At 46.5% G+C, this 16,060-nt stretch overlaps 1 protein-coding gene across 1 annotated transcript in view; it reads right to left on the reverse strand.

Annotated features, from left to right (window-relative positions):
* CALB2 (calbindin 2) overlaps positions 1-16,060 on the reverse strand; it is a 39,610-nt gene that overhangs the window by 14,871 nt on the left and 8,679 nt on the right. Inside the window, exons 2-3 of the mRNA XM_040329294.1 lie at positions 7,676-7,752; positions 1,433-1,522 (exon numbers count right to left, since the gene is read on the reverse strand). Of these exons, the coding sequence (XP_040185228.1) occupies positions 1,433-1,522; positions 7,676-7,752 (167 nt within the window). The remainder of the gene's footprint in view (positions 1-1,432; positions 1,523-7,675; positions 7,753-16,060) is intronic.

A 16,060-nucleotide genomic window follows, 5' to 3' on the forward strand; every position in this document is an offset into this window, starting at 1 on the left:
CTTCATATCTCACCTGTACTCCGTCCCTACACACACTTCATATCTCACCTGTACTCAGTTCCTGCACACTCCTCGTATCTCACCTGTACTCTGTCCCTGCACACACTCCTAGATCACCTGTTCTCAGTTCCTGCACACACTCCTAGATCACCTGTTCTCAGTTCCTGCACACACTCCTAGATCACCTGTACTCCGTCCCTGCACACACTTCATATCTCACCTGTACTCCGTCCCTGCACACTTCATATCTCACCTGTACTCCATCCCTGCACACTTCATATCTCACCTGTACTCCGTCCCTGCACACACCTTATATCTCACCTGTACTCCATCCCTGCACACTTCATATCTCACCTGTACTCCGTCCCTGCACACACTTCATATCTCACCAGTACTCCGTCCCTGCACACACCTCATATTCCACCTGTACTGCGTCCCTGCACACACTTCATCTAACCTGTACTCAGTTCCCACACAAACCTCATATATCACCTGTATGCGATACCTGCACACCTTACTTTTTCGCCTGTACTGGTTTCTGACAACTCATCATGTCTCACCTGTACTCAGTTCCTGCACACACCTCATATCTCACCTGTACTCCATCCCTGCACACTCCTCATATCTCACCTGTACTCAGTTCCTGCACACTCCTCATAGCTCATCTGCACTCAGTTCCTATATACATCTCATATCTCACCTGTACTCCATCCCTGCACACTCCTCATATCTCACCTGTACTCAGTTCCTGCACACTCCTCATAGCTCATCTGCACTCAGTTCCTATATACATCTCATATCTCACCTGTACTCAGTTCCTGCACACACTTCATATCTCACCTGTACTCAGTTCCTATACACACCTCATATCTCACCTGTACTCCGTCCCTGCACATACTTCATATCTCACTTGTACTCCGTCCCTGCACACACCTCATATCTCACCTGTACTCCGTCCCTGCACACACCTCATATCTCACCTGTACTCAGTTCCTGCACACACCTCATATCTCACCTGTACTCCATCCCTGCACACACCTCATATCTCACCTGTACTCCATCCCTGCACACACCTCATATCTCACCTGTACTCCATCCCTGCACACACCTCATATCTCACCTGTAGTCAGTTCCTGCACACACCTCATATCTCACCTGTACTCCATCCCTGCACACACCTCATATCTCACCTGTACTGCATCCCTGCACACACCTCATATCTCACCTGTACTCCATCCCTGCACACACCTCATATCTCACCTGTAGTCAGTTCCTGCACACACCTCATATCTCACCTGCACTCAGTTCCTGCACACACCTCATATCTCACCTGTAGTCAGTTCCTACACACACCTCATACTGTATCTAACCTGTACTAAGATCCTGCATGCACCTCATATCTCACCTCTACTTACTTCCTGCACGCACTCACCTCTGCCATCTCTATGCGCCCATCTGCATTTTTGTCATACTTTTGCATAAATTCTTTCAACTTCTCTCCAATATTAATGGTGGATCCTTCCTAATAGATGAGGAAAAGAAAAGGTGAGTGGGTAAGTCTTTATAAGAGCAAATTCTGCAGAATGGGGCTATAATGGCCCTTAAGAATGTTCACATTTGTTGAGATTTATGTTCCTCACCTGGTGATATATAATACAGTGCAAAGATTTAGTGAGGCTAACCTTCTCCTTTGCTGTAGGTATTGATGTTTGCCTTGTTAACACCGTTATTAAAAATAGAATTAAGTGGGAGGGTGTGCATTCCTTATCACACCCTAATCAGTCTAAGGCCTCGTACACACGACAGAGTTTCTCGGCAGAATTCAGCGAGAAACTCGGTCAGAGCCGGATTCTGCCGAGAAACTCTGTCGTGTGTACACTTTCGGCCCGATGGAGCCGCCGAGGAACTCGTCGAGAAAATAGAGAACATGTTCTCTATTTTCTCGTTGTTCTATGGGAGAACTCGGCCCGCCAAGCTCCTCGGCGGCTTCAGGGCTGAACTCGCCAAGGAACTCGACGTGTTTGGCACGTCGAGTTCCTCGGCCGTGTGTACGAGGCCTCAGTGTTGGAAATAGAATAGCTGCTCCCGGGGCCGTCTTTAATATTGATTGGACCCTGGGCAAACATTTTCATATTCATACCCCTTGACATTTTCCACATTTTGTCATGTTACAACCAAAAACGTAAATGTATTTTATTTTGATTTTTTGTGATAGACCAACACAAAGTGACACATAATTATGAAGTGGAAGGAAAACGATAAATGGTTTTCATATGTTTAAGAAATAAATATGTGAAAAGTGTGGGGGGTGCATTTGTTTTCAGCCCCCCCCGGAGTCAATACTTTGTAGAACCCCCTTTCACTGCAATTACAGCTGCAAGTCTTTTGGGGAGGTCTCTACCAGCTTTGCCCATCTAGAGAGGGACATTTCTGCCCATTCCTCTTCTTTGCAAAATATCTCAAGCTCTGTCAGATTGGATGGAGAGCGTCTGAACAGCGATTTTCCAAGTCTTGTTACAGATTCTCAATGTGATTTAGGTCTGGACGGTGACTGGGCCATTCTAACACATAAATATGCTTTGATCTAAACCATTCCATTGTAGCTCTGGCTGTATGTTTAGGGTCGTTGTCCTGCTGGAAGGTGAACCTCCCCCCCCAGTCTCAAGTCTTTTGCAGACTCTAAGGCCTAGTACACACGAGAGGATTTATCCGCGGATACGGTCCAACGGACCGTTTCCGCGGATAAATCCTCTTGAGGATTTCCGCGGATTTGGATCCGATGGAGTGTACTCACCATAGGATCGAAATCCGCGCCGAAATCCCATGGCGATGACGTGTCGCGCCGTCGCCGCGATGATGACGCGGCGACGTGCGCGACGCTGTTATATAAGGAATTACACGCATGCGTCGAATCATTACGACGCATGCGGGGGATCCATTCGGACGGATTGATCCGGTGAGTCTGTACAGACCAGCGGATCAATCTGTTGGGATGGATTCAAGCGGATAGGTTTGAAAGCATGTCTTCAAATTTTTATCCGCTTGAAATCCATCCCAGGGGATAAAAATCCGCGGAAACAGATCCGCTGGGCTGTACACACCAGGGGATCTATCCGCTGGAACTGATCCGCAGATCAATTCCAGCGGATAGATCCTCTCGTGTGTACGGGGCCCAACAGGTTTTCTTCTAAGATTGCCCTGTATTTGGCTCCATCCATCTTCCCATCAACTCTGACCAGCTTCCCTGTCCCTGCTGAAGAAAAGCCTCCCCACAACATGATGCTGCCACCACCATGTTTCACGGTGGGGATGGTGTGTTCAGGGTGATGTGCAGTGTTAGTTTGCCACCACACATAACGTTTTGCTTTTAGGCCAAAAAGTAAAATTTTGGTCTCATTTGACCAGAGCACCTTCTTCCACATGTTTGCTGTTTTCCCCACACGGCTTCTCACAAACTGAAAACAGAACTTCTTATGGCTTTCTTTCAATGATGTCTTTCTTCTTGCCACTCTTCCATAAAGATCAGATTTGTGGAGAACACGACTAATAGTTGTCCTGTGGACAGATTCTCCCACCTGAGCTGTGGATCTCTGCAGCTCCTCCAGAGTTACCATGGGCCTCTTGGCTGCTTCTCTGATGAATGCTCTCCTTGCCCGGCTGGTCAGTTTAGGTGGACGGCCATGTCTTGGTAGGTTTGCAGTTGTGCCATACTCTTTCAATTTTCGGATGATGGATTAAACAGAGCTCCGTGGGATGTTCAAAGCTTATTTTTTTTATATCCTAACCCTGCGTTAAACGTCTCCACAACATTATCCCTGACCTGGGCTTCACAGCACAGCTATATTTATACCAGGGACATCGGGAGGGGGTGGATAGGGGGGGGGGGTGAAGCCCCGAATGTGACCCCGAAAAGCTCAGAGTCTCATAATGGCAAGGCTCCATTGTTAGCCCCGAGCGAGCGGCGGGACCGATCTGATCCCGAGCGCCACCGAATGTGGCCTAGTACTGCCGACTCGCCGAGTGCCATAGCAGGTCCCGCCTTCTGGAGCCTGAGCAAAGTCTATGATGGGCGTCTCACTGGTCCAATGCCACGACCGCGGGACGTGTAACGTTTATCATATGCGCTGCAGGCTCCAGAAGGCGGAATTGCAATGCGGCCGCGGCGCCACATCCTGCTCAGGCGGGTGGCTCTCCTCAGGCTCTCCTCCAGGGCAGCTCCTCGGCTCTCCTACCCTCCAGGCTCCTCGGCTCTCCTCTCCTCCTCCTTTCCTCCTCTGATGGAATGACCGACTGCCTGGCCTGCCTGTGCCTGCTGCGACACTGCTGAGCTGAGGTAGGTCAGAGGTAATGTGTATGTAAATGTCAGTGTATGTAGGTCAGTGTATATAGGTCACTAACGTCAGTGTAGGTAGGTCAGTGTATGTAGGTCAGGTAGGTCAGTGTATGTAGGTCAGTGTAGGTAGGTCACTACCGTCAATGTATGTAGGTCACTACCGTCAATGTATGTAGGTAAGTCATGAAGGTCAGTGTATGTAGGTCACTACCGTCAATGTATGTAGGTCAGTGTAGGTAGGTCACTACCGTCAATGTATGTAGGTCAGTGTATGTTGGTCAGTGTATGTAGGTCACTACGGTCAGTGTATGTAGGTCAGTGTATGTAGGTCACTACGGTCAGTGTATGTAGGTCAGTGTATGTAGGTCAGTGTATGTAGGTCAGTGTATGTAGGTCAGGTAGGTCGGTGTATGTAGGTCAGTGTATGTAGGTCACTACCGTCAGTGTATGTAGGTCAGGTAGGTCACAGGCCAGCCAAAAGAATATCCTGCGTCACATAACCCCCCCCCCCCCCCGCCCCCGGCCTTGGACTTGAGGCTGAAGCCCCTGGTCTTTTTGCCACCTAGCAACGCCCCTGATTTATACTGATATTAAATTACACACAGGTGGACTCTATTTACTAATTAGGTGACTTCTGAATGCAATTGGTTCCACTAAATTTTAGTTAGGGGTATCAGAGAAATGGGGGCTGAATGCATGCATGCCACACTTTTCAGATATATTTATTTGTAAAACGTTTTGAAAAACATTGATCATTTTATTTCCACGTCACAATTATGTGCTGCTTTCTATCACATAAAATCCCAATAAAATACATTTTTGGTTGTAACATGACAAAATGTGGAAAATTTCAAGGGGTATGAATACTTTTTCTAGGCATTGCATCTTCCACATGAAATACATCTACTGCTGGATACAGTTCCCTATATACTCTGCCTGAACTCCCATAATATACATGATTTCACCAGAGTGACCAGCAGAGGGCAGCATCCAGCCATCTATAACGTGCATTGCTGCCATTTGAGGGACTTTTCTTCTAGTATAGTTAGTGACTAGTACTGAAGCCAGAGGTTCAGCGTGACATTCCGCTATTTTATGGAGAAAGGTCAGGGGACCTGTTATTTAATTGAAAGATATTCATTGTAATTTCCAACATTATTTTGTGCTGCAGATATTTTGTTCCAAAAAATAAAGTCAGTCGTTTTATCCTGTAAAATATATAAAATTCTTCTTACCCCTTCTCTCCCTTTTTCCTTCTCCCCCCCCCCCATCTTCTTCCTCTCCTACGCATTCTCTTTCTTATCTCCTTTTTTTTTTTTTTTTTTTTTTTGAAAATTATTTTTTTATTAAAGTTTTTGCAACACTTATACAATACAAGGCCGCAACATGCGACCGACAATTACCGGTCAAAACACAAAAATCTCCTTTTTTTTTAACCTCTTCTTCTACAATCCTCCCATCTCCTCAGCTCTCCCTCCTCTCTCCTATTCTCTTTCCTTCTCCCTTTCATCTCATTCTTCTTTTTTCTCCACTCCCTCTTTTTTTTTCATCTCCTTTCTTCTCTCTTCTTCTATTTTTCCCCCTCCCCGTTCTTTTCCTTCATGCCCTCCATTCCTCTCTCTTCCTTTCCCTTTTCTTTTCATTCTGTCCTCATCCTTCATCTCTCCTCCTCTCCGCGTCGTCCCTTCTCCCCTCCCTTCATATCTTCTTCTTTCCATCCCTGTACTCACTCCCCCCCCCCCTTTTTTTTTGTTCCTCTCCTGTCCCTTGTTCTTCTTTCCTTTCTCTCTAATCCTCTCCTCTCACTTTTAATCTTCTCTCTCTTCCCGTTTTCAAATATTTCCTCTATATTTCTTCCATGCCCTTTCTTGGTCTGTCCTCTTCTCCTTCAAGGAAGACACTTCTCTACATTTCCAACTTCCTTTCCCTTTCTTCTGCTCTATTTTTGACCTCATCTCCCCTTTACGTTCTTTCTTTCTCCTTTTCCGTTTTCCCCACATCCTCTCACCAGGGCTGCATATGCATATGCACCCCTAGGCACTGCACAGGGGCCCCAGGTGCATGGGGGCACCATGATAATCTTGCATTACATTGTACTTGCCAACTGTCCCGGATTATCCGGGACAGTCACACTTTTTACAACGCTTGTCCTGGGATGGCTGTGTCCCAGGAAGCATCATGGAACCTGTACTGTGCCTTCCTGATCCCAGTATTGTGTCCTTCTGCCCAGGGCTGGCCTTAGGTGTTCAGGCACCCTGTGCGAGCTAATCCTGTGGCGCCCCCCCCCCATCTTCACCCCTTGCCCCCTGGTCACCTAAACATACACAAAGAGGCTGTCCGGGGCCCCTCTATCCTCTGCTGGGAGCCTGGGGAGTGACAATGAGGAGGAAGAGGTGAGTCAACAGTCAGCGGAGCCCCTAGGTGGCAGTGCGCCCTAGGAGGCTGCCTTCCTAATCCGCCTAGTGGTAGCGCCGACCGCCCGGCCCTGCTGCGACTCACATTTTGCGAGCTGCGATGGCCGCACAGCGCCCCTGTTGCCCATGGCGCCCTGTGCAGCCGCACGGCTCGCACACCCCAAAGGCCGGCCCTGCTTCTGCCCCCCTCCCCCCGTACTGTGCACAATGCACCCACAGCCCCCCGTTCTTTCCAGTCGGGTTACCCCAACTCCGTGAGTCGGTCGGTCAGATCTGCACACATCCATCGGTGAGTCGATGAGCCCGGTACTTACCCGCAGGCAGCGAATATTAATTCGATATTATTACACAACTGGGTGGGCTCAGACAGCAGTGCTCTGCACCCCAAGACCACCCTTTTTAGAAGCCTATTAGAGCCTGTGGGTCTAATCACGTGCTAAAAAAAAAAAACATTGGAATCCATGCATTCAGCACCCCAAATTTAGATTAGGGGGCCAGGCGCAGTGGATATGGGGGCGGCGCCCCAAATGGACAGGCCGCCCCTGGTATCCACAGCGGCTCAGCCCCGCCCCTGCCCCCTCCTCACTATCTGTTATTGACAGCAGAGGGAGCCAATGGCTGCTATTGCTGTGTCCAAGCAAATGATAAGGGAGAGAGCCGTTGCTCTCGTTCATATTGCTGGATCGAGATCGGGCTCAGGTAAGTATAAGTGGGGCTGAGCTGCAGAGAGAAGGTATTTTACTCTAATGCATAGAATGCATTAATGGTAAAAAAAAATTCGGCCTTTAGAACCACTTCAAATATTCAGAATGGCGCCCCCAATCTACACACAGAGCAGTAATACATAAAAAGTGAAGTACATTGATGAATAGTAATAATGTAACTGGGCCTCTTTAAGAAGCACTGAGCCATTTAGGACAGCTCTTACCATTCCGGCTCCTCGCCGCGCTGCCTCCAATTCCTGGAAAAAATTCTCCAGCTCTTTCCCTTCGATGAAGCCATTTCCTGGGGAGAGAAAAAAAAAACATTGCAATGGACTATTTGAGAAGGGCCCCCGGGCCCCAGCCAATCCTTAGAAAATGGGCTGGCAGGGGGTAGGCCTAGGTTTGCCACCTTTTCTTCAAGCCAAACCCAAACACTTTAGTAGCCTATGACCCCTTTGGGTGGCCCAAGAAGAGTAGTAATGCAGTGTGCATAACGTGTTGCAGTGAACAGTGGGTGGGGCCAAATTTCTCTTGCTGACATCATCGCCCTACCCCCCCCCCAGTGATGCCAAACCTGCCCCAAGACAGCCACCCGCAGCTCCTGGGCGGCAACAGATTTGTGTGTGACTATCTTAGTTACTTGGGGAGTCACAGCCCAATCTAAATAATGTGAAACCCGGACACCTGATTCAAAGCCCCTTTTAAATACTCGTACCTAGATTCATAGACGCCACCGCAACTTTAAGGCGGCGTAGCGTATTGTATTTACGCTATGCCGCCTTAAGTCAGAGAGGCAAGTACTGTATTCACAAAGTACTTGCCTCCTAACTTACGGCGGCGTAGCGTAAATGCGGCCGGCGTAAGCGCGCCTAATTCAAATGAGGATGGGGGGGCGTGTTTTATGTTAATTTTTTGTGACCCGACGTGATTGACGTTTTTTACGAACGGCGCATGCGCCGTCCGTGTACATATCCCAGTGTGCATTCTTCCAAAGTACGCCGCAAGGACGTATTGGTTTTGACGTGAACGTAAATTACGTCCAGCCCCATTCACGGACGACTTACGCAAACGACGTAAAATTTTCAAATTTCGACACGGGAACGACGGCCATACTTAACATTGACTACGCCTCCTAGGGGCAGCTTTATCTGTACGCGGCGTATCTCTTACGGAAACGGCGTATCTTTACTGCGACGGGCGCACGTACGTTCGTGAATCGGCGTATCTAGTAATTTACATATTCTACGCCGAACTCAATGGAAGCGCCACCTAGCGGCCAGCCTAAAAATTACACTTTAAGATACGACGGCGTAGGAGACTTACGCCGCTCGTATCTTAGTCTAATTTAAGCGTATCTGGTTTCCAGAATATGCTTAAATTAACGCCGGCGTAGATTCGGAGTTACGACGGCGTCTCTACTGATACGCTGGCGTAACTCGCTATGAATCTGCCTATCAGAGTCAGGTTGAAACTGGAAATGGCGTGCTGAGTAGGCAGTCAATGGCCCTCGTCTGGGGCAGTAAACTCGGTCCTGGGGCTCGGGTACTGAAGGGATCCTCTTACAACACACGGTGGAGTCCTGCTCAGAAGCACAGAAGCAAGAGTAAGGACAGCAGGAGCCAGCGAGCACGTCGAGGAGATCTCCAGGAGAAGTCAGCCACATGGGCTGGTGAGTGTGCAGTCTGGGAGGACTGTGGGATGTAGCCAGGAGGCCTAGTGAAAGGGGCTGCTGCAGACAGGTGGGCTGGCAGAGCCTGAAGAGGTGGTGCTGGGACCAGTGACCAGGAAGGAAGTGCAGTGAAAGAGTCTGTGGTGTCATCCCATCGTACAGGGGCCCATGGTCCCTGCCTGTAAAGGGCCATTGCTACTACCTTTTACAAGGGTGCCACCAAAGTGGGATCTGCAAGCAAGTTAGTGCAGGAGGCAGAGGAGGAGTGTACATAGACTGTAAATAGTTGAAGTTTCCCTGAAGAGAATTTGTTCCAGTCAAGTGGGCATCCCATAATACCCCTATTCCCATCCAAGTTTATGAACCCCTAATAAAACACAAAAACAAAGTTACTGGACTGTTTTCCTGTCTCAAGTGTGCTTGTGGAAATTCGGTATGCCTGGCTGTGCAGGGTGGGGGGATCTCTATTCACCAAAGGCTCCTACGTGGGGTGCGCTACATTAAGGAAGCCCCCAAATATGACCTCGTTGGAAGAAGATCTGTGTCTCTGAATACACACTGATATCAGCTGAGCTGTCACAGTGTATCCGCACTTCTCCTGCACCTGGCACCGCTATCGCTGCTCATGAGATGTGACATCTCTCTAGCACAACTGTGACAACCGTCCTCCTCCCGTCTCATAATCGCCTCCGAGACCAACAATTACTGGATCTTCTCTCCCCGGGGAACATTCGAAGAATAACCCCTTCTATGCCACTTTCCTACCAGTGTCAGCTGGTCCCACTTTGCCTGGTACATATTCTATAATCTACATATTCTATTATTACTGTATATACTCGAGTATAAGCCAATTCGAATATCAGCCGAGGCACCTAATTTTACCACAAAAAACTGGGAAAACGTATTGACTCGAGTATAAACATAGGGCAGGGCCGCCATCAGGGGGGTACAGGCAGTACACCTGTAAGGGGCCCGGAGGCCCACAGGGCCCCAGATGGCAACGCCCTATTTTTTATTTATTTTTTATTAAAAAAAAGAAATATATAAAAAAATATATATATTTTATTTTTTATTAAAAGGGCCAATTTTTTTTTTTTTTTTTTTTTAGGGGCCCAGAGGTCCCCAGGGGCCTGGAGATTTACAGGTCCCCGGATGACAACCCCCCTTTTTTTTTATAAAAACAATCTTTTTTTTTATATATTTTTTTATTTCTTTTATTTATATATATATATATATATATATATATATATATATATATATATATATATATATATATATATATATATATATATATAAATTAAAAATAAAATAAATAAAAAAATATATAAAAAAAAGATTGTTTGATTGTTTGTTTGATTTATATTTTTTTATTTCTTTTATTTTTTATATATATATATATATATATATATATATATATATATATATATATATATAAAAAATAAAATAAATAAAAAAATATATAAAAAAAAGATTGTTTTTATTAAAAAAAAAAGGGGGGTTGTCATCCGGGGACCTGTAAATCTCCAGGCCCCTGGGGACCTCCGGACCCCTAAAAAAAAAAAATGATGGCGGCCCTGACCTAGGGTGTCCATGTGCATGCCTCACTGTGCCTCACTGTGTCCATGTGCATGCCTCACTGTGTCCATGCCTCACTATGCCCGTTGCTTCACTGTGCCCATGCCTCACTGTGCCCATGTGCATGTTTCACTGTGTCCATGCCTCACTGGGCCCATGCCTCACTGGGCCCATGCCTCACTGTGTCCATGCCTCACTGGGCCCATGCCTCACTGTGCCCATGACTAGACTTATGTTTAACATGGGATTATATAGAAGGGGTGTCCGGCTTTGAAAAATCAGTGCTCCTCGGCCGTAGGTCCCCCGGACAACAAACTTTGCACACTTGTAGAGGAAGAATGGGGCTACTGACGTCCGGTACCGGGTCCCCAAAATCCGGGAGATCAGGCGCAAAAAGGTGACTCGAGTATAAGCTGAGGGGGGCATTTTCAGCGCCAAAAAATGTGCTGAAAACTCGGCTTATACTCGAGTATATATGGTATATATTCTCTCTATACCTTTATAATATTATCTATTATATGAGATGTAAATTAGAGGTTGCCATCGCTTTGTCTTTCTCCTACCAACTGCTGAGATAAAATATCAGACACATGAGCAGTGCATGGTTTTCAGTGGGTTGGCTGGCTCAGAGACCTTCATCATGTCCCTGTTTTAACTTTGCCAAAATGTCCTCATTTTGGTGATATGTATTGCATACATATTTGCCAGAATAGTTCCACATCTTCCTCTGCTCCATAGATACTGGGGTAGATTTACTAAAGGCAAATAGACTGTGCACTTTATAAAGAGCAGTTGCTCCAGAGTTTAGTAAATGAGCAGAGGCTCTGCTGACTTCCATCTTCCAATCATGTGCAAGCAAAATGCTGTTTTTTCATTTTCCTTGCACGTGATTGATTATTCTTTACAAAGCGAAGCTTTAACTCATTTACTAAGCTCTGGAGAAACTGCACTTTGCAAAGTGAACAGTCTATTTGCCTTTATTAAATCAACCCCGCTGTGTCTAGGGCCATGTCCCAGGATCGCAGCATTAACCTTAGTTGGGTTACGGCTCCTGCACAGTAACCCAAAGAGGAATTCAAATTGTGGGACTTGGGCTGAAAGTGGGTGGTTCCTATATATTTAGAGGTGGAGTCTGAGCGGGAGCAACCTAGAAAGTGGGTGTGATTGGTGGTCCCCACATATTTAGATCTGGGGTGTGGGTAGGGTAGCAATACACACCAAACTGAGCATATGCAGAGTGCCTCCAAGGCTTAAATGGATTGGGGACTGTGGAAGAGGGGGAGAAAAAAAAACATTCCCCTCTGAGTGATCTATGTACACTGTAGAGATTTTAACAAATCTTGTTGCAGATTCCCACCTTTTGTTATTCTGAAGAAATAGCTGTTTGTTTGGCAGTTTCCATGTGGAAGCACACATTCTGTCTACAGAACACCTCCAGGTAGTCATATTGCATTGAATTTTATAGAAAATTACAGCGGCTGCAGATTGAAAAGGAAAGGTAATTTTTAATTACTTTGAGTTACTTGTGCCGCAATTATATACGCTATATAATTTTTTCTTTATTAGCTATTTTTTCCCCCATGAAAGTGGAGTTACCCTTTAAGTACATCATGTAGAGAGTGCAGGCCTCAGCAGTATGAAAAGCACAGAGTGAAGGGCCTAGGAGTGCATAATGCACAGAATGCAGGGACCAGGCGAGCGTAACACATTGAGTGCAGAAGTCATGAGTGAGTAGGGTGCAGGGGTCAGAAATACATAACACAGAGAGTGAAGGGATCAGAAGTGTATATCTCAGAGGGGTCAGGAGTGCGTAATGCACAGGCCAGTGTACAGAATATAACAAAAAATTAGCCTCTCCTCCCAGTACAAATCCCCCTCAAGCCCAAATATCGCCCACAGTGGGCGGCCTAAAGGTGGTACATAGGATGGAGCGGAGATGCTTTTGGTACATAGAGTAGAGCAGTGATAGTATACAGGTTGGAGTAGAGGTGGTACACAGTGATGGAGTAGAAATGGTTTAAAAGACAGTGGGCCAGATTCATGTAGATCAGCGGATCTTTAGATCTGCTCGATCTACGTGTTTTTTATGATCCGCCGGTGCAATTTAGCGAGGCTAGTGCAGTATTCATCAAGCACTTACCTCGAAAATTGCATCGTCGGATCGTAACTCCCCCGGCGGAATGCAAATTCCACGGCTAGGGGGAGTGTACAATTTAAATCAGGCGCGTTCCCGCGCCGATTTAACTGCGCATGCGCCGCCGGCAAAATTTCCCAGTGCGCATGCTCCAAATGACGTCGCTAGGACGTCATTGTTAGCGGCGGGTACGTCAATTGCGGCCATCCGTATTCCGGATCGACTTACGCAAACGACATAAAAATTTGAATCTCGGCGCGGGAACGACGGCCATACTTAACATTAGCTACCTCTCATATAGCAGGGGTAGCTATCCACCGGAAAAAGCCGAACGCAAACGACGTTAAAAAAAAGCGGCGGACGTACGGACTTGAATCGGCGGTTCTACTCATTTGCATATCCGACGCGTAAAAAAAAGCGACGACACCTAGCAGCCGGTGGTAGATTGCAGCCTAAGATTCGACTGGTGTAAGTCACTTACACCAGTCGGATCTAAGGGAGATCTATGTGGAATCTGATTCTATGAATCAGCCTCATAGATCCGACCGTCGGCTCTCACAGATACGACGGCGGATCAGGAGATCCGCCGTCGTATCTCTTGATGAATCTCTTGATGAATCTGCCCCAGGCAGAGTTGCATCACAGGGTGGAATAGAGGTGGTATTCGCGGTAGATTGTATGCAGGGTGAAGCAGAGGTTGTATACATGATGAAGTGGCAGTGGTATATAGGTTTGGGTAGAGATTGGATGCAGAGTGGAGTAGAGGTAATACATAAGGTGGAACAGTGATGGTGGGTGCAGTAGAATTTTAACGTATGGTGGAGTATGGATGATACAAAAGTATGTGATAAATACAGGGTGGAGTAGAAATAGCAGAAAGGGTGAAGTGAGGTGTTACACTGGATGGAGCAGGGTTGGTATCTAGGGTGGAAAAGAAGCTGTATGTGGGGTGGAGTAGGGTTGGTATCTGGGTTGAAAAGAAGATTTATGTAGAGTGGAGTAGAGTTGGTATCTAGGGTGGATAAAAGCTGTATCTAGGGTGGAGTAGAGTTGGTATCTAGGGTGGAAAATAAGCTGTATGTAGGGTGGAATAGGGTTGGTATGTAGGGTGGAAAATAAGCTGTATGTAGGGTGGAGTAGGGTGGAAAATAAGCTATATGTAGGATAGAGTAGGGTTGGTATGTAGGGTGAAAAAGAATCTGTATGTAGGGTGGAGTAGGGTTAGTATGTAGGGTGGAAAAGAAGCTGTATGTAGGATGGAAAAGGGTTGGTATAAAGGGGGGAAAATAAGCTGTATGTAGGGTTGGTATGTAGGGTGGAAAAGAAGCTGTATGTAGGGTGGAGTAGGGTTGGTATGTAGGGTGGAAAAGAAGCTGTATGTAGGATGAAGTAGGGTTAGTATGGTATCTAGGGTGGAAAAGAAGCTGTATATAAGATGGAGTAGGGTTGATATCTAGCGTGGAAAAGAAGCTGTATGTGGGGTGGAGTAGAGTTGATATCTAGCGTGGAAAAGAAGCTGTATGTGGGGTGGAGTAGAGTTGATATCTAGGGTGGAAAATAAACTGTATGTAGGATGGAGAAGGGTTGGTATCTAGGGTGGAAAAGAAGCTGTATGTAAGATGGAGTAGAGTTGATATCTAGGGTGGAAAAGAAGCTGTATGTGGGTGGAGTAGGGTTGGTATCTAGGATGGAAAAGAAGCTGTATGTGGGTGGAGTAGGGTTGGTATCTAGGGTGGAAAAGGAGCTGTATGTAGGGTGGAGTAGGGTTGGTATCTAGGGTGGAAAAGGAGCTGTATGTAGGGTGGAGTAGGGTTGGTATCTAGGGTGGAAAAGAAGCTGTATGTGGGTGGAGTAGGGTTGGTATCTAGGGTGGAAAAGGAGCTGTATGTAGGGTGGAGTAGGGTTGGTATCTAGGGTTGAAAAGGAGCGGTATGTAAGGTGGAGTAGGGTTGGTATCTAGGGTGGAAAAGGAGCTGTATGTAGGATGGAGTAGAGTTGATATCTAGGGTTGAAAAGGAGCTGTATGTAGGATGGAGTAGGGTTGATATCTAGGGTTGAAAAGGAGCTGTATGTAGGGTGGAGTAGGGTTGATATCTAGGGTTGAAAAGGAGCTGTATGTGGGGTGGAGTAGGGTTGGTATCTAGGGTGGAAAAGGAGCTGCATGTAGGGTGGAGTAGGGTTGGTATATAGGGTGGAAAAGAAGCTGTATGTAGGGTGGAGTAGGGTTGGTACATAGGGTGGAAAAGGAGCTGCATGTAGGGTGGAGTAGGGTTGGTACATAGGGTGGAAAAGAAGCTGTATGTAGGGTGGAGTAGGGTTGGTACATAGGGTGGAAAAGGAGCTGCATGTAGGGTGGAGTAGGGTTGGTACATAGGGTGGAAAAGAAGCTGTATGTAGGGTGGAGTAGGGTTGGTATCTAGGGTGGAAAAGGAGCTGTATGTAGGGTGGAGTAGGGTTGGTATCTAGGGTGGAAAAGGAGCTGTTTTAGGATGGAATAGGGTTGGTATGTAGGGTTGAAGAAATACTTTATATAGGGTGGCATAGGTGTCTTGGCTGGTGCTGGGAGGACGCAGCTGTTTGCTCAGGTGTTGTTTTCTCAGCTCACTGAAGAGAAATTAGTGAGGATCTCTGGTGAGGGGCCCCCTGCTCCCTGGGGCCCTTGTGCCTGCAGTGTGTTCTGCTGTCTTTTCATCAGCAGATCAGACAAGTGAACAGGTTGGCAGGGACTCAATAAAGATGATTGGAAATCATGGGAGGTTCGTTGGTATCTGATGTGTGTACCATCCCAATCCCCTGACGCCCCCCTTCCCCCAACACCTTTGGGGTCCCTTAGGTAGGCGATTCAAAAAGGGGTTCATTGTTCAAGAAGCGAGCAATCAGAAGGCTTCATTCACACAGCTGTAAACATTTTACTGATTTTATTACACATCTTTTTTTAGGGGAAAAGTTCCTGCGTAATGATCAATAACATTCTTATATATACAGTATTAAGTGCGATTGCTGACTTTTGGACTGTATGTACCCAAATAGATGGAAAGAAATAATAATACTTTGGTATAATGTTCTTATCTTCGGAAACATGGAGGGGGAGGAGGGGTTGATGCTATATTATTATTATTATTATTATTATTATTATTTTATATTTGTCAAAAAGTCACACTGCTTTATGCTATGGGACCACATGGAGGGGGTTTTGCTCATGTAGAGATAATAATAAAAATAATTCTTAGT

This window comes from Rana temporaria, chromosome 11 (assembly GCF_905171775.1).
Source record: "Rana temporaria chromosome 11, aRanTem1.1, whole genome shotgun sequence".
NCBI classification, from domain to species: Eukaryota; Metazoa; Chordata; class Amphibia; order Anura; family Ranidae; genus Rana; species Rana temporaria.